Raw genomic sequence first — 18,028 nt, forward strand, 5'->3', positions numbered from 1 at the left:
AGCTCAGATGTCAATGTAATGTTAATGAGGGTTGAGAGACTTAATACTATAATATTTACAATATCTATCCATAAATCTATTTTATTATACTAAAACTGTAAATGCAAAACTTCTCTCACTCTTTTTACAGTTTTCTTTGTACTACTCATTATCAACTGTGATTTAACAGCATTTAGCAAGTGGGACTGTAAGCTGTTAAACCGTAGATTTTTAATCACAGGTGGATCTGTAGTAATCTGCACTTAGCATGTGGGTTTACTTAAAGCATATTACTGGTATGAGAGCCCGAGCTCATAGAGGGGCTCAGAACCCTGACCTAAGGGTTAGGTTTTTTTTAAGAGAGCACAACAAACAATGAACAAACTCACAGCCAAGATATCTCCTTCCTCCGGACCCCTACCCATCACACTTCACCTGCCTACTCCAGGTAATGTGTTTTTTTTAGCTCTGCGTAGTTTACTGGAGTTGTGATATTATTTAGTATTGGGACAATCTAAAACATAAAGGTCCATAAGGAACCTTTATCATCCATGGAAACTTTCTGTTGTGTTCATAAGTTAATTATATTGTAACTACTATTTTGAAGTGTTGAGTGTGAGAACGAAAGTGAAGGAGTAAACAAGATGGATGAAGTTTGCTAGTCTAATGTGATTTATTGTTTAATAACTCCTGAATTCTATTGCACAAAAGGATCTTTATAGTGAAAGTTTTATTTTGTGGGAGATTTTATCTAAATATCAAGGAAATGTTTTTCACACTAAGAACTGTTCACTGAAAGGTTCTATGGGGAACCAAAAATGGTTTTTCCATTTTGTTTTTATTTCCAAATTACTGGTTATTAATTCTATGGCATCACTCTTTTTTGGAACCTATATTTTTAAGTGTGTATGGAAATCTATCAAATGTAGAAGTAGGAAAAGGTGACAGTTGTAATTCTCTGAATGACTTGTCTTTGTTTTTCTTAGCAAGTGAGAAGGATCCCCAGGAACAGAACTTAGTTGAGGATGAATCTGATGAAGAACGACCATCTAAACGTTGCTGCACTCGATGGCCATTCCGAGCTGTACGGAGGGTGACCTGTGGCCTCATTTTAGGTGCTTGTGTGGCTGTTTCCTGGGCCTGGGGTACTCACAGTGCTAAAGAAACTCTGATAAAACATCCCACCCCTTTCTTTATCATTTGGTTCTGTAGCATCTGGAACATTCTCTTTTTTCCCTTCTACTATCTGTGTCATCTTCTCACGGAGAAACAGAAGCAGTTGCCAACCACCGAGTTCAGGTCAGAAGAAAACATTTAAAATGACACTGGATTGTTTTAAATGATCTTCATGACTTGCTCATGTTAGGATGTGTGGCAGTCCAGTATTAATTTGCTTAGAGTGCTGAAGCAATTAAATCAAGTAAAATAAACATTATTGTACTGTATATCATTCTTATTTTGACTTAATGTTCTGAAAGCTGTTTAGTGCAAGCTGCTTTCAGTCCCTAATCCTCCCAGCTTCTAGTACAGCTAAACAAATTGCCACTTTATTAATGAATATATGTCTGTCCAACAACCCATAATGAGTGCAAAGTCATCACTGAAACTGGCTGGCAATTGTTGGTATAACAGCAAAACCTTCAGCGTTATCATTTGGGGATAGGTTAAAGCTTTATTATAAATTGTACTGTGCATGCACAGAGTCCTGACTAAGCTGTATTTTTACACATGGGGTTTAGGTCGTTCTATTAATAAAACTGCATACATTCATCTTTAATAGTGAAAAAATTGTGGATATTGGTTTTTGTTGCAGAAAATTCACATGCAAATAAATCATTCTTTGAATTAATTGACAGGGGGACAGGGGCAAGTTTTTACTCCAATTAATATTTCTCAAAGTTCTTTTCGGACTTACTGACCTTTTATGACAACATGCCCCAATAGTGAGACATTGTTTTGACCCATGCAAATTTAAAGTAATACATTTTGTACATTGTTTACATTTTGGATCATTTACTTCTAACCCTAACCCTAATTTTTTAATTAAGTTTTAAAAACCCTCTGCTAGAGAAAACACATATTTTTAAAACTGATAATTCCAGTCCTTGGGCCCTATTTTAACGATCTGAAATGCAAGAATCAAGCGCGAAACGCAAGTAACTTTGTGGGCGGGTCTTGGGCGCTGTTGCTATTATACCGGCGGGATAAATTACTCTTGCGCCTGACGCAAATCTAAAGTGGGTTGGTTTGAAGTAGCTTCATTATTCATAGGTGTGGTTTGGGCGTAACGTGAAATAAACCAATCAGAGCGACATCTCACATTCCCTTTAAGAGCAGGCGCGCTTGTTCCATGGCGGATTGCTATTATAACGGCGGATTTGCCAGGCGCGCGCCAGGAGCGGTTCACAGCCGAGAAGACCGACGTTCTCGTCAGGGCCGTAAAACACAGAGAAGTGACATTGTATGGGGATGGGAGAAACCAACCCAAATTAGCTTCGGTTAAACAGGCATATAATAATTTGGGTAAATGTGTAAGCTAAATTTATGCCTATTTTTCACATCTTCATGGACACAACAATGATTTCCCTTGTGTGTTAATATTTTTCCTTGTAATAATGTATGATTTGCAAAAATGAAAACTGCTGCTTCTGTGTAGATGAGAGAATCTATGCACGTTGTGCACACGCTACATTGATTATGGCCAAGCATGCGCCCTTAAAAAATGCTAAATAGCATCAGGGAACGTTTGCGCTGAAACACGCCTCCTCTTTTCATTCAAGTTCATTCCCTAATTTACCGACGTGCATCTGTGGAGGGAAAAGTCCGCTGTGCGCGGGTACAAAATAGGAATGATACATGCATCGGTGTACAAAGTCAATTGTGCTGGGTGCAAGATAGGGCCCCTTGATTCTGATTGGTTGAGCTGCGTTGTAAATTACTCTACAAACATGCACCAAAATAAATATTAAAATAAGTATTTTTATGGATTAACCTTTTTATAAAAGCAATAGGCCCCGTGAAGCCACGTCGTGCCTAACAACGGCCTTTAAATTCACTATAAACCATGGCTTCTTGGGGCTTATTGCTTTGTTGTATTATTGGAGTTTTGGATTAATGACTGAGATAAAGCTCTTGTGACTATTTGCCCCAGTCTACCCTATTTCACTACTGAAAGAATAAGTGATAGAGAGTGTTGTGCGATCATTTTGATGTGACGTGCTGCTACCCTTATAGGTCTATCTTTCTATTCTCTTTTGACATACAGAAAATGTAGTCAGTTCCTGGGTGAAGAACTGACCGTAAGGATTGTTCTGAAAGGAGCAGCTCCATTCTCTGTGCTATGGAGTTTATCTGGTTATTTGTACTTATTGGCGCTTTGCCGCATATCCAAAGTGGACGTAAGTGCCGTTCTCTGCTGCAGCCAAGCTTTTACTTTCCTCCTTTCATGGATCGGACTCAAGGACCGCTTCATGGGTGTCAGGGTAAGCAATCAAACAGGATAGCGTGTGTGTGTGTGTGTGAAAGGCAATTAATTGAGGCAATCACAAATATTTATTTATTTTCATTTCTATTTAGATAGTAGCTGCCGTCCTGTCCATCACTGGCATTGTTATGTTGGTCTATGGGGATGGTTTTCACAGCGACTCAATCACAGGAGTGGCACTTGGAGTTGGCTCAGCTTCAACTTCTGCTTTATTCAAGGTCAGCACTAGTGGTGGGGATTTTAATTCATCCCATGTGACTCTTTTGAATCCGAAAAAGATTTGTTCATCAGAAAGATTCTTTAAGAAACGTTCACTTTCGTTTAGTGACTTACATGTCATGTTATTCAGTTACTATACAGTTGCGTCAGTAGGTGACAAATTTTGTGTTATGAACGAGTCATTGAATCATTAATTTAGCCCATTTGTTAACAAATCACTCACATCCGAAACAATTATCTGTTCTTAAAGGATTAGTTCACTTTCAAATAAAAATTTCTTTATAATTTACTCACCCCCATGTCATCCAAGATGTCCATGTCTTTCTTTCTTCAGTCGAAAAGAAATTAAGGTTTTTGAGGAAAACATTCCAGTATTTTTCTCCATATAATGGACTTCAATGGCAACCAACGGTTTGAAGGTCCAAATGTCTCAATGCAGCTTCAAAGGCTCGACACGATCCCAGCCGAGAAATAAGGGTCTTATCTAGCGAAACGATCTGTGATTTTCTAAAAAATAAATGGTCTTGTACCATCTCTGAGATGCGCCACGCATTACGTCATCACGTTGGAAAGGTCACGCGTGACATCGTTAAACATCCAGGATATGCACACGTAAGGACCATTTTAAACAATAAACTGACACAAATAAGTAAACATATGTGTCATTCAACATACAATAAATTTGAACGGTCCTCCTACTCCAAACTTGCAAACACTTGGTCGGTACTTCTGACTACGTCATGCGTGACCTTTCCAACTATGGAAAGCATGGCGCATCTCAGAGATAGTACAAGACGGGCATTTGTGGTGAAAAAGTATAAAAAAAGTATTTTATTTTGATAAAATGACCGATCGTTTTCGCTAGATAAGACCCTTATTTCTCGGCTGGGATCGTGTCGAGCCTTTGAAGCTGCATTGAGACATTTGGACCTTCAAACCGTTGGTTGCCACTGAAGTCCATTTTATGGAGAAAAATACTGGAATGTTTTTCTCAAAAACCTTCATTTCTTTTCAACTGAAGAAAGAAAAATATGGACATCTTGGATGACATGGGAGTAAATAATCAGGAATTTTTTTATTGAAAGTGAACTACTCCTTTAAAATTACTAATCACTACAAAACTAGAAATTAATATAAACCTAAAAGTGCGTAAACAACTGAAAAAAAAAAAATAATTCTGCAGTTTTACTTTAACATCTGATGGCTTCATGTCTCAGGTGCTTTTCAGAAAGCGTGTAGGGAATGTCCATCCAGGCCCTGCCAGTGTGTTACTATCCTGTGTGGGTCTGTGTAGTTTCGTCCTCCACTCCTGGGTGTGTGTATTGCTTTATTTCACACATGTGGAATACTGGCCTTCCTCTCAGCACATCCCCTGGGATAAACTCTGTGTCATGGCTTCTCTGCTGTTTGGTAACTTATGCTTTTGTTTTCCACTATCCATTATGTAATAATGATTGCACACATTTAATGTTTAGAAATTCTGAAGTTAGAAAATGAAAATTACTTATGTGTTATATTTGATTGTATTTAAATTATATTTTAAATGATATTATTGCTATTATTAATTATTAATAACTAAAGTTTTTATAATTTCATAATTTATTGTTGATATTATTAATAATATTATTAAATATTCAAAACAAAATAGGTCAGATTTTTATTTGACATATAACTTTTAACTAATTTTTGTCCTATTTTCTCATAAGTTTTCAATGTGCTGGTAAATCTGGGAAGAATGTTTACGTACCCCAGTTTAATTTCTCTGGGAATTCTCTTGACCATCCCAGCAAGTGCAGGTATGTATTAGTACATAAATAAACACAAAAATTGACCTTCTGAAGCCTCACAGACATGTGAAACAGAGTGCTGCAGTGATTTTTGTAGAACTTAGCATCATTAGCATTAGCATTTGTAGATGCTCATACGTTTTGATAATCATGATATATTTTATGTTGTAGAATCAAATGTGAAAGTATCTTGAGCTTGTGTAAACCGCTGACCTTATTTCATGCATTTAACCAAAAACCCATTGACTTTTGACAGAAAGTGCTAAAATGCTAACTCTTGTCCAGGTTTTGGCCTACAAATATATGTCATCCCTGCAGCGCACTCTAGAGGCCTAGATGTATAAAAATGATTGGATGTGTAAAGCATTTAATTTCTGTTTTTGCACCTTGCATATTTTTCCATGGTCAAGTCTATTGCCCTCTCTCTCTTTCTCAAGCTGTAGATACATTTGTGACCGTAACTCTGGACATTAGTCATGTGCGAACAGCAGCAGCCAGCATCATCTCAGCAGGGTATCTCATGCTGCAGCTTCCAGAAAACTGGGATGAGAGCACTTTGCGCTGGCTCAGCACACTGTGGTGTGGAAACTGGCGAGAGGACAGTGTCCTTGGAGAGGAGACTGTAGGGGACCCTGCTGGGATTGCACGAGCAAAACCCAAACCAGCCATAGTGGCACTCAGCTGAGACTATTTTTAGAACAATTGAGTGTTGGTCTGATAACATCATAAAACGTTTTGTGTGTCTGATGTGTAAATGCAACTATTCACATTGTAATTCTGTGTTCATGTTGTTTGAAATTCAAAATGTCTTTATTAGCTGCTGACACACCAGATTCAATAATGATAGTAAGATAATAAGAAAGATTATAATAAAAAGTTTAAACTTTACAATAATGTTCAATTAGTTAACATTACACTCTTAGAAAAAAAGTTAAATGATGTTTATGTTTTATATAGAACCCTACATATAAGTAGTTAATGCATTAACTAACATTACGTAACAATGAGCATGTAACATTTGTTACAGTATTTATTCATCTTTGTTAATATTAATTAAAAAATAACTGCTCATTGTGATTTCGTGTCAGCTCTGGTTCATGAAATAATATTAACAGATACAACTACTTTACAGATACAAAGTACTTTTTTTGTTCATGTTGTTAATAATGTTAACAAATAGAACCTTATTGTAAAGTGTTAACAACAAAATAAAAGCCAATATAAGTTGTACATTTTATTTATTTATTTATTTATGTAAAGATTATAATAAATTGTGTATATAGGCTGTGTGTGTGTATATGTATATATATTTATATAATATTTTTTAAAATTCTCTAATAATTAAAAAATTATATTAAAGTTAAAAAATGAACATGAATGCCAGAATATTTAATAACTGAATAATCATTCTTTGCTTTCCATCATAACTTTTCTCTGTTGTCAAAATGCGTGTCTATGTAAGCTATCAAAATCCTAAAACTTTATTTCCAGTTTTAGTGAAAACAAAATGTCAGATTTTCAATGTGGTCATATTCAATAAAAGTGAAAACAAAACTGCATGAGTCAGGACCCTGTGGTCAGGACCTACATTCAGCTCGCTAGATGGCGTCAGTCCGTTTTCTCATCACTTTACACACACATTTCACCGCTGATGTTTCGAGCAGCAGGAAACGTTGTCTGTGTTGTGAGTCGGCTGATGAGGAAAGCATGGCCCTTAACGCAGGTAAAATGTTAATAAAGTCAAATTTAGCTTATTCTGTTGTTGACTTCCCTATTTATCTCTCTCAATAATCTTCAGTCACTTCACTTACTTCCGTCGTGCTAAAGTAGTGCACGTGCAGCCGGGCTAAAATAACATCTCACGCTAGCAGGTTAGCGCTTCAATGTCTGTCGGTATGGGTGTGTAGCTTTAATTTATTCGAAATATCTAGGTCCTTACAATGCCTTATCATAAATGATTATTAGTGACAACCTTATTTTACACAGTCTATGGACAACCGAACCTAAAGTCGTGTAAGTTAACTGTCTGAAATCTCCAAACACATGGATGTTAGCTGGCTGGCTGTTTGTCATCTGTACATTAATGACACATACGCACACACATGTACAGAATAGACATGAGGAATCCATGTGCTTTGATGAATCTAGATGAAGACTTTGAATGGGAACCTCCCTCCGAGGCGGAGATGAAGGTGATTCAGGCTCGACGGGAGCGGCAGGACAAGATCAGCAAGCTGATGGGAGACTATCTGCTGAAGGGATATAAGATGCTGGGGGATTGCTGTGAGCTGTGTGGGGTGAGAGTAAAACACCTTACCTTCACTCATCAGTGACTCCATAACATTATTGTCATTATTGTTAATATACATATATAGTCATAATATATAAACACTATATGTGTGTGTGTGTGTGTATATATATATATATATATATATATACACACACACACACATATTGAGGTACCATATTTAAAAACTGTTAGTATGCCCTAACATTAAAATTCTTAAAAACATTAAAAAAGTAAATATATATATATATATATATATATACAGGTGCTGGTGATAAAATTAGAATATCATCAAAAAGTTGATTCAACTTAACAGGTGAAACTAACATATTATATAGACTCATTACATGCAAAGTGAGATATTTCAAGCCTTTATTTCTTATAATTTTGATGATTATGGCTTACAGCTTATGAAACCCACGAAATCAAAATCCCAGAAAATTAGAATATTACATGAAATCACACAGTAATTACACAGTAATACCATGGTCATTGAACCAGGTTTTGGTTCTTTTGGCAGTGTGGGCAGGTGCAAATCCAGCTGGAAAATGAAGGAAGCATGAAGCGCTCTGAAAATGTCCTGGTAGACGGCTGTGTTGACTCTGGATTTAATAAAGCACAGTGGACCAAAGTCCTCTTTTCTGATGAGAGCAAATTTTGCATCTCATTTGGAAACCAAGGTCCCAGAGTCTGAAGGAAGAATGGAGAGGCACACAATCCAAGATGCTTGAAGTCCAGTGTGAAGTTTCCACAGTCTTCAGCAGACAAGCTTTATGGAGATGCTGACTTCATTTTCCAGCAGGATTTGCACCTGCCCACACTGCCAAAAGAACCAAAACCTGGTTCAATGACCATGGTATTACTGTGTGATTTCATGTAATATTCAAATTTTCTGTGATTTTGATTTCGTGGGTTTCATAAGCTGTAAGCCATAATCATCAAAATTATAACAAATAAAGGCTTGAAATATCTCACTTTGCATGTAATGAGTCTATATAATATATTAGTTTCACCTGTTGAATTCTTGAAATAAATCAACTTTTTGATGATATTCTAATTTTATGACCAGCACCTGTATATAAACAAACAGTATGATTGTAAAGAAATTAATACTTGTATTCAACAAGGATGCTTTAAAGACAATATGAAATCTTATTTTTTATGGAATATTCAGTATTTATAAAAGATTTATCCATGGACATCACTATTTTTCTACAATTGATTTGCCCCTGTATTGACAGTGATCCAATTAGCCTTTTTCACACTTCCGGGTTTTTGGCTTCCGGATTGGTGCACGCAGGGTAAACTTTTTTTTTTTTTTCGGTTACAACAATGGCTGAGCATAACAAGAGTAAATGTGGCAATAGAAGTCTTTTTACAATTTAAAAATATTTGCTCTGGTGCTTGATTGAGAAGCAGGACCGGTCACACCCTGCCTGGACAATGTCTGTAAATTTGCACTGTAATATCTGATATAATACTTAAAGCACATCATACATAATAATAATAACGTTGTTATTTTTATTATTTAAGTAATGTTGTATTTATTATATTTATTATCCTTTGCACTAATAATATGCCTGAGGAAATAAATTATAAATAAGAAATTACTTGATTTGATTTATTCTATTGTGATTAGCATTGTTCTGAGTTTAATACATGCTTAAATTAGACTCATAATTGTTTAATTTATCCTTGGGGGAAATTTGTAGTCGGAATAAATGTTTTAAATAATTTCTCATGGTGTGGTGATGCGAGGGAAATGACTGAATAGTCAATATATCAGTTAATGACACGGCAGCCGGTGAATACAAATCGTAATATCTCAATGAGTCAGCAGTCTGAGTGGCCGTGTAAGTTACAAACAAGTAAAACCTTATTTAAATATGTAGATTATTTAACAACAACTTGGAAAACAGACAAAACAGAAAAGGTAGGAAACGTTATTTGAGAAAAGTGCATACTAATATAATAGGCGCAGACCCGTAGCGGAAGTAACTTTACCCTGTGTGACATAGTTTCCGATTCCATGTGAAAAAGGCTAATCAATTGCTGATGGACAAAATCGAGTGCCGCCCAAATGTTTTTGTTTTTGGAAAAGCCGTTTCGCTGAGAGGCTGCTCACTGCAGAGCCATGGCTGGAGCATGAAGTCCAACTTCCCCTTTCTGGATGTAATTTGGTCATAATGGGTGGAGCTGACCTCTTCCTAACCCTACCCAACACTCTCTCCTTCCACCCATTAGATACACAGAGGTAGAGGTGGAGCTGGACTAGGTCAAGCTCAACCCATGACATCCAGAGAGATGGAGCTGGACGTCATTTGGCTCTGTAGTGAGCACCACTTTGTGTCACTCGGATGTGCTTTAAATTGTTCAAAAGTGACACTACAGACATTTAAATGTAAAAAAGATATTTGATCTAAGAATCCTGAAAAGAATGTATCACGGTTTCCACAAATATTTTAAGCAATACAACAACCGTTTTCAACATTGATAATAATAAGAAATGTTTCTCGAGCAACAAATCAGGATGATTTCTGAAGGATTATGTGGCACTCAAAACTGAAGTAATCCTGCTGCAACTTCAGCTTTGCCATCACAGGAACAAATATAATTTAACATTAAATAAGCATTGTACTAGCATTCTCAGGTGATTAGACCACTGAAATTATAATAATTAATATTTATTTCTTTTTGATTACAATATGTATGAATTAAGGAATGCAATGAATTGTCCTATATATTTTCAGACAATTCTGCTGCAAGATAAGCAGAAGAAATATTACTGTGTTGCTTGTCAAGAGCTGGACTCCGATGTTGACAAGGACAACCCAGGTACGTTTAAATGCAGCCTCTTGAACTGTTTATGAATGTACAGTCTTGACTCTTGTGTATCTCTGTTAACTTGTTCACTTTCCTTTTCAGCTTTGAATGCCCAGGCAGCCTTGTCACAGGTACGAGAGCGTCAGCTGGCGAGTCAGTCTCTCCCTGAATCTAACGGAGCCTCCTCCAGCGAACCCCCTCTCTCCATCACGGGCCAGCCCCGGCCGGAGCACTGCGAGGGGGCCGCGTCTGGACTGAGAGGTCCCCTTCCCACCACACAGTCCACTCCTGTTTCTGCCCCCCCTGCCAGCGCAAACTTCCTGCCACCTGCCAACCCTCCTGTCCAGACTACACCTCCTTCAGGGTCCTTGGGTAACCCCCTCCAACACGCAGCCTTGTCGAGCGCAGAGGAGGCAGTGCTACACAAACTCAGATGGGCCACGCAGGAGCTCCAGCACTCTGCGTCAGTGGAGGCCAGTATCCAGCTCTGCAATCTCATCCGAGGCTGTGCCGAATCCCTGCGTAGCTTGAAAGAGCTGCAGCTCTCATAAGACTGAACTACAATCAGGGCTGTAACAGCACACACACATATAATATGAAATATGAACAGCACTTATATATATATATATATATATATATATACATATATACATATACATATAAGTAACATACTCAATGGAATGTTTCAGTTGTGTTTGTTCCAAAGCAGCATGTGACTGTTGTGTGTTGAAATACATTGCTTTAGCTGCAAAAGCTGTTTTTCTTTTTCATGATTTTTTCCCCCATTTCTTTATGAAATCCATATGTTCTGAAAGCACTGAATTGACCGTTGTGGCAATGTTACTACAGTGGCACCATTTTGGTGCTATGAGCTTTGCCATTGTAAGGAATAGCAGCATCTTAAGTTTGATAATAGCTGTATCTTATTTCGAAGACCGCGTCCTCCGGTGGTCGCTTTCGTCTCAAGTCATTAAGGATGTCTTATTTCAGAATATTAACTATTATAAAAATGACTGTTATTCCTAGTGAAGCATAAATTGTAATGTCTTAAAGACTTTGGAATGTACTGATAAGTTTACTGAAATGAAGCAGCCTCAATGACTTATACAGACGTTTTGGTTTTTTCGCTGCCCTGCGTCTGCCGTTTTCAAACGCAAACAAAACTGAAGGGTCCTTAAGGGGCCAGTCACATAAAACACGTTTTTGCATTGAAAAAGTGAGATGCAGGCAATGGAATGGGGAAAACCTGTTTTTGCCTTCCACTACGGCGCTTTTCTATCATTTTTCTTTGTAAAGCAATAGACAGAAGTGACCATTGTGCTAGCGTTAATAAAGTTCAACTTAAAAAAAAAGGGTGTTTCTAAGCATTGCCTTTTTTATTCTACTACACGACTATTTCATCGGTTTTCTGCGTAAACACTTGATGGACTGACTTTTTGCCGTATCTTGCGTCTGATACAATACTCTAAAAACGTGGTGCTCAAGTTTTCACGTCTCCAGACGTTTTTTTCCATTCCTCTATTCTGTTTTGCGTTTTAAACAAAAAAACACGGTCTGTTCGAATGGCCCGTTAGATATACGTTTTTCCCACACAAAGCTCTGATGAAGCCTTTAGATTCAAGAAAATACTTAAGGAAAGAAAGAACATGATCTGCTACAATGGTTTAATTACGATTACTGCTGAGATTAAGAAACAGCGCCTCCCTGTGGCCACCAAAGCTCAGATGAAGCCTTTGAAGTCCCCCTGTTGTCAATAATTGTATCCCTTAAAACTCATCTTTGATCACCAAAATTACATACATTTTTTCCATGCCTTAAAATAGCTTGAATGTAACTGCACCCTTGCTTCATTTAGTAAAGGTGGAATCATGATTATACTAATTAAATTATTGATGTGATTGGTTACAACATATTTGTGACGTAGAAAACAACAGCGATTTCAAACCGCGTTTTTGAGACCGTCTTTGGTTCACTGCAGTTTTAAAGAGGAAATACTCAGCAATGGTGTTGACTTAAGAATTTGCACATGGTTTCTCTTAAAGCATATTAAAAACACCAGGCATATAAATAAATAACATTAAAAACTTGATTTTCACCACAGGGGTCCTTAAAAATTCATTGAGACTCAAGAATATACACAAGGAAAGAAATAACATGATTGACATCAGATAGGCTGCGGCCGAAATTGCATACTCTCTTGAGTAGGTACTTTTTATTTTAGAGTAGGCTATAGCCTAAGTAATTACTCCACGACCACTAAAAAAAATGATGTTCTGTAGCCTATAGTATGAGTGTCTTTATTTTAAAATGTATACTACACACAGTGACATTATGCAGAACATACATTTTTAGCGGTCGTGAAGTAATGTCATACTATGTGCAGTGGAAAGGTGGCATATGAATGTATATACTGCATTCGCTACGCTGTCATTATGACATCACTGCCATTCACAAATACTCCCGTGGCCATCATATGCACACTTCAGAATCTCTGCGGAAGTAGTAGGTAATCCTGGTACTTTTTGCCTACTCTTTCATGAGTAGGCTACTATGAATTCGGACATATTTCTTGTGTCACATAGCCTACTGTTTTTTGCTTACTATATAGGGAAGGATCAAGGATGCGATTTCGGATGCAGCCATGGTTTTATTGAGATTACTGCTGGAAATGAGAAACAGCGCCTCACTGTGGCCAAACGGCGCACTGGGCGGAGAGATTCAGTGGGCGAGGTTTAGCTGCACAAGACAAAAGAAAACGTTAAACGAAAACAAAGCGGGGCTCCTTGATCTCCCGAACAGGGTTCCCTGACCAGTTTTGCTTATATCTAAGGGTAGGGATTTGTTTTCATCTCGAGCAGTAGAATAAATGCGCTGCTTTACGACGAAATGCAAGTAAGGAAGAGCGGAAAATCAAATGCCTCCTGAAGAGATACGGTGTAAACGAGCTGTTATAGTTATAATTTAGTTTAGACCAGCGGTTACATATGAGGAATATCGCATATGACTTTTCTTTATATTTTCCGGAAGTTAGTTTTTAGACGTGACAGTTGGTTGCAGTTAAGGTCATGCGCTCACCTTTAGCTTGTCTTTTTATAGAAAGGTTGGGCTAATCTCAATTGCATATTTTTTACATTAAAAAATATTTGTTAAAAACTTAATTAGAAAAATAACAACACCAGGCCTAGAAAAGTTTCAAACCAGGATTTTATTTTAAAAGCAAAAACAGTGAAATCGGAAATGAACGGGTTTCAGTCCAGTCCAGCGGATTGTCCGGCTGGAAGCGTCTGTTCCATTGAAGGTTTGCCTCCGTTACCCAAAGGACTGAGTGGCATCCTAAACTCGAGCGGGGGATCGTGGAGGGACATTGAGAAGGTCTACAGCAAGAGGACACGCATCCAAGCGGACATCAGCAAGTCCAGAGTGAGCGACTGTCTTGGCCGCAGTAAACCAGCGAGCCTTGACGCAGCGCTGGCCGTGCTGCGCAAAGAGATGGTACGAGACAACGCCTGAATGTGCCAGTGTGACCTTCACTGGATATCTGCTAAATTGGCAGCTATTTATGGGTCAAGGACAAATTATAGAGATTATTTAAAAAGTAGGCTACATCTTTTAAAAGTCTCGTTTAAAATTTGTGTTAAGTTTTTTGAAAATGTAAAAGAAATGTAGGCTACATTTGTAATCGTATTCATTGTAGTTTCATACATTTATTAAAAACTTTTTTAAGAATATCAAGCTTTTTAGGTTTACTCCTTTTGACCTGAATACAACTTTTTTTTTTTTTTTTTTTTTTTTTTATTAAAACGTCCGAATATTTAAGGGGAAAAACCCCGCAAATTTCTATTTGAAATGTATTTTTTCTAAAGAAAAATGGATAATTAGAAAGTATGAAATCATAGGCTAATTTATTATTTTTACAATCTCTGGAAAGTTACCCTACCTACATGTGACTTGAGCTCCACAAAATAAAAAATAAAAAATTCAAACCAACTTTTAATTCAGAAATTAAAAACTTGTTAATCATTCAATAATATTTTTGTATGACAGTCATTTTAGTTTGAAATGTATTTTAATAAAAGTTTAACATTTTCATTAACATTTCATTGACAGTTTTATTGAAAGCAATGTTACACTGTAAAAATGAGCTGCCTTACATTTTTAAGTACAACTAACTTGGATGTTTAAGTAATTTAAACTTAAATTGCATTAAACTGACTTAAAAAATGAGTTGAATCTTGAAGTTGAAAATTGCTTAGCTTATTTTGATGAGTTACGGCAATGTAAAAACATGTCTTCTCCCTACAAAATGTAAAAAATTTTACTTTGCAAACTCATAACAGCTGTTTGAACATATATTGTTTGTACATTAGAGGTAATTAAAATGTGTGTAATGTAAAATGTGTTCACTCTAATATAAAAATTGTACATTAGAGGTAAATAAAATATGTAATTACAATATGTATGGTAATTCCGCATAGCTCATACGTTCTTGTGTCTTTTGCAGGTTGGTCTTCGACAGTTAGACATGTCCTTGCTGTGCCAGTTGTGGTCTCTATATGAGTCCATACAGGAATACAAAGGAGCTTTCCATGAAATCTCCTCTTCTTTGTGTGAGAGCTCCTTCAACACCGAAAATGGCTATTCTGAAGATGAAGAGGAGGAAGATGAAGATGAAAATGAAGGGGAGCGTGGGGAGACGCTGTTATCCCTTCCTCAGCCCACTCAGAACTCCAGAGACCAGTGGATCAAAGACTCTTTCCACATCCCCATTTAAATGAAGCATGCGCTCTCTTAGTTATAGATCTGATCTCCCATGATCCTCATCGATATAAACCGTGACAAACATGACTCCATTGTTTGAAGGATTCTATAGGCATCCAAAATGATCAAAGCTTTTGTTTTTGTAGGATACTGTTACAATGGTGATTGTAAGCTTGTTTCATCAGGGGAACCATGGAAAACTGCCTTTTTACTTCCTGTGAAGTCATAAAGACCGGATGTGGACTGACAGGAAGAGGATGTTATGGCCAGAAACAGTGTAGTCTAGGATGTTTTTCTACTTATGGTAAAGGGTGTATACTTCAAAAAATGACATGCCTTACTATTCTCTCTTTTGATATATCAAGTCACAATTTCATTATATTATATAGATGTGTCAGATGTGTATTATCACTTGTCTATTTTCTTACTTACCAGCATTTGAGATACTGTTTATTTTATTATACAATATTATTTACCACCTTTGTTTTCCATTAATAAGTTAAACTTGCATTTTGTACTAAATGAAAAAGTAATAAAACATGTCAAACTTTTCCTTTTTGCTGACGGTCTCAAGAATGTACTACAGTAAAAGTTTGTTTCCTTTATAGTCTGATTCTTTATCCACCAATGTCTCAAAATACATGCTCAACACTTTCAAATCAGCTGTCCAGTGCAGATATGAACACATCAGCCATTAGGTGGCACTCATTTCCTTCCTAAAGTTTGTAAATTGATGTTGTTTTGAGTCATGATGTCAAGAATATCAGAGTAAACAAAATTACTCTTTTGGGAAACATCTCTTCTTTCCATTGCCTTGGTACCGTTTAGCGCAAAAGAAGATTGCTAGATTCTTTTCCTGTAATGTTTATCTTTGAGTCAGACCAGATACATGCCATCCGATTAAAACAATTATACTAAATTTGAATGTTTGGATTGAGACTCGTTCAGATCTTTCTGAACCACTCACTTATTACGCAGAAAGTATAAACAAATGGTTCCAGCTACTCTTGTGCTTATTAGGTAATCCTGCTAGCTTCTTTTGCATTAGGGAGAGAAGGGAGGAACAAGTTCAGACATAGGCCAGGCAGTAAAAAAAAAAAAATATACTGTTCCATCACTATTATTCATATTATTACAGTAACACAGTGGCATGTCTTGTAATTTCCATCAAAATTAAGCTTTAGGTTTTATCAAGTCTATATGTAAGTCTATAGCAGTTTAATAAATACAAAGTTCTGTCATAAAACTCCAGATGGCGCAGGCTGATAGGTCCTTAACTCAATCTTCTATGATTCTCTATAGGGTTGACAGTTGATTGGTTCCTCCTGTATCAGTAGCAATGAGCTCGCTGCACAACTTTCAAAGACTTGGTCAGCATTTGCTGTAGCAGTTGCAGCGCGCTTTTATAAACCCTCCACCTTTCCCAGCTCCACCTGTATAGATCTGCTATGGGTCATTCATGTATGCTATATTGTACAGCAGCAGCAAGTCGTATATGTCTTATATTGGCAGTGGCAAGTCCTGTACTTTCTCTGCAGAAGCAGCAGCGTATGATCTATTCAGCCAAGACCAAACATATCAACATTGTCATTTTCATTACCATGCCAAACACTCAGAGAGTTGTCATGACAGAAATAGCAATATACTATAGCAAGTTTCATGTAATATATAACAATATACTGTAGCCTTTTCTATTGTTCAAATTAATTTAAATGGAGGAGATGTTTGGAAACTCAGTCATACTCATGACCACAAATTTTAGCTGATATTTGCATAACTAAAATTACACTGCAAACTGTAGCTTTAGGTTTTATGAAGTCTATGTCTATTGAATTGAACATTTTATAAATAGCCATTGGTTTAATCTCTGACATTTATTTGGGTTGAAGTTGAGCAGGTGGATGAACCACAGTGTCTAAACTCTGCTATCCGGGGAGGTCATGGTTCTCCTACAGCGGCTGTCAGAGTCTGTTCTCCAAAGAATAGCAAACAGTTATTAAAGGTTTCCGTCTGGTGCTCTAGGCTAAGTGGTCGTATGTTTGAGTCTTTGCAGGTAGACAACAAGAACAAAGCTCTGGGCAGTCTTACAGCACTGAGAATTTGTCATTGTCCCACAAGCCCCACTCATCTTGCTGAAACACACTGTGGTTTCCACATTGCATACTTCTTCAGGGAGACAATCTCAAACTCCCCATATTTGGCATGATGGAGTGATTAAGTGGTGAAGGATGTGGCATTTCTCTTGGAAGCTCTATAAATAAAATACAGATGTAAGATATTGTTGGATACAATATCTCAACAAGGAATGTCTGTTAAAAGTAACTCAAACCAAAGGTCACATTGCTATCTTTTCAATCACATTAATATGAAAAATATGCACTTTCTGCCCTTTGATTAATCTTAAAGGCATAAATATTATGGCAGAAATTATTACACATACTTTTTACATACTTCTAAGCATTTTTAAAAACCATTCCCATCATTCTAACGTGAATTTATTTGCATTTTGCCATTCAAAAGTTTGGGGTTGGTAAGATTTTTTTCAATGTTTTTTTTTTGACAGACATTTCGTATGCTCATCAAGGCTACTTTTTAATCAAAAATAGCAAAAACAGTAAAATTGTGAGATATTGTTAAAATTTTAAATAACTGTTTTCTATTTTAATATAATTTAAAATGTAATTTATTATT

At 36.7% G+C, this 18,028-nt stretch overlaps 3 protein-coding genes across 3 annotated transcripts; all 3 read left to right on the plus strand.

Moving 5' to 3' along the window:
- Positions 1–300: 300 nt before the first annotated feature.
- On the plus strand, positions 301–6,663 carry LOC309489682 (solute carrier family 35 member F4). The gene is made up of 7 exons (XM_082158544.1): positions 301–427; positions 966–1,278; positions 3,245–3,461; positions 3,556–3,681; positions 4,900–5,092; positions 5,389–5,478; positions 5,907–6,663. Exons 1-7 carry the CDS (start codon positions 355–357, stop codon positions 6,152–6,154), a joined length of 1,260 nt encoding a protein of 419 aa, XP_082014670.1. The 5' UTR covers positions 301–354; the 3' UTR covers positions 6,155–6,663.
- A 435-nt stretch (positions 6,664–7,098) lies between these two features.
- znrd2 (zinc ribbon domain containing 2) lies at positions 7,099–11,931 on the plus strand. The gene is made up of 4 exons (XM_082157070.1): positions 7,099–7,192; positions 7,618–7,766; positions 10,507–10,591; positions 10,682–11,931. The coding sequence occupies exons 1-4, from the start codon at positions 7,177–7,179 to the stop codon at positions 11,128–11,130; spliced, it is 699 nt and encodes a 232-aa protein (XP_082013196.1). The 5' UTR covers positions 7,099–7,176; the 3' UTR covers positions 11,131–11,931.
- Positions 11,932–13,284: 1,353 nt separating this feature from the next.
- fam89b (family with sequence similarity 89 member B) lies at positions 13,285–15,946 on the plus strand. Its single transcript, XM_082157071.1, has 2 exons — positions 13,285–14,071; positions 15,081–15,946. The coding sequence occupies exons 1-2, from the start codon at positions 13,817–13,819 to the stop codon at positions 15,348–15,350; spliced, it is 525 nt and encodes a 174-aa protein (XP_082013197.1). The 5' UTR covers positions 13,285–13,816; the 3' UTR covers positions 15,351–15,946.
- The last annotated feature ends 2,082 nt before the right edge of the window (positions 15,947–18,028 follow it).

Source organism: Leuciscus leuciscus (genome assembly GCF_965113295.1).
Source record: "Leuciscus leuciscus genome assembly, chromosome: 24".
In the NCBI taxonomy this organism is placed as follows: Eukaryota; Metazoa; Chordata; class Actinopteri; order Cypriniformes; family Leuciscidae; genus Leuciscus; species Leuciscus leuciscus.

Bases quoted from the DNA above. Each gene is read 5' to 3' on its own strand.
- znrd2 (XM_082157070.1), top strand. The intron at 7,767-10,506 runs GTGAGAGTAAAA...ATATATTTTCAG, and splicing joins ATTGCTGTGAGCTGTGTGGG to ACAATTCTGCTGCAAGATAA. The intron at 10,592-10,681 runs GTACGTTTAAAT...TTTCCTTTTCAG, and splicing joins TGTTGACAAGGACAACCCAG to CTTTGAATGCCCAGGCAGCC.
- LOC309489682 (XM_082158544.1), top strand. From the start codon at position 355: ATGAACAAACTCACAGCCAAGATATCTCCTTCCTCCGGACCCCTACCC. The intron at 428-965 runs GTAATGTGTTTT...TGTTTTTCTTAG, and splicing joins ACTTCACCTGCCTACTCCAG to CAAGTGAGAAGGATCCCCAG. The intron at 1,279-3,244 runs GTCAGAAGAAAA...TTTGACATACAG, and splicing joins TTGCCAACCACCGAGTTCAG to AAAATGTAGTCAGTTCCTGG.
- fam89b (XM_082157071.1), top strand. From the start codon at position 13,817: ATGAACGGGTTTCAGTCCAGTCCAGCGGATTGTCCGGCTGGAAGCGTC. The intron at 14,072-15,080 runs GTACGAGACAAC...TGTCTTTTGCAG, and splicing joins CCGTGCTGCGCAAAGAGATG to GTTGGTCTTCGACAGTTAGA.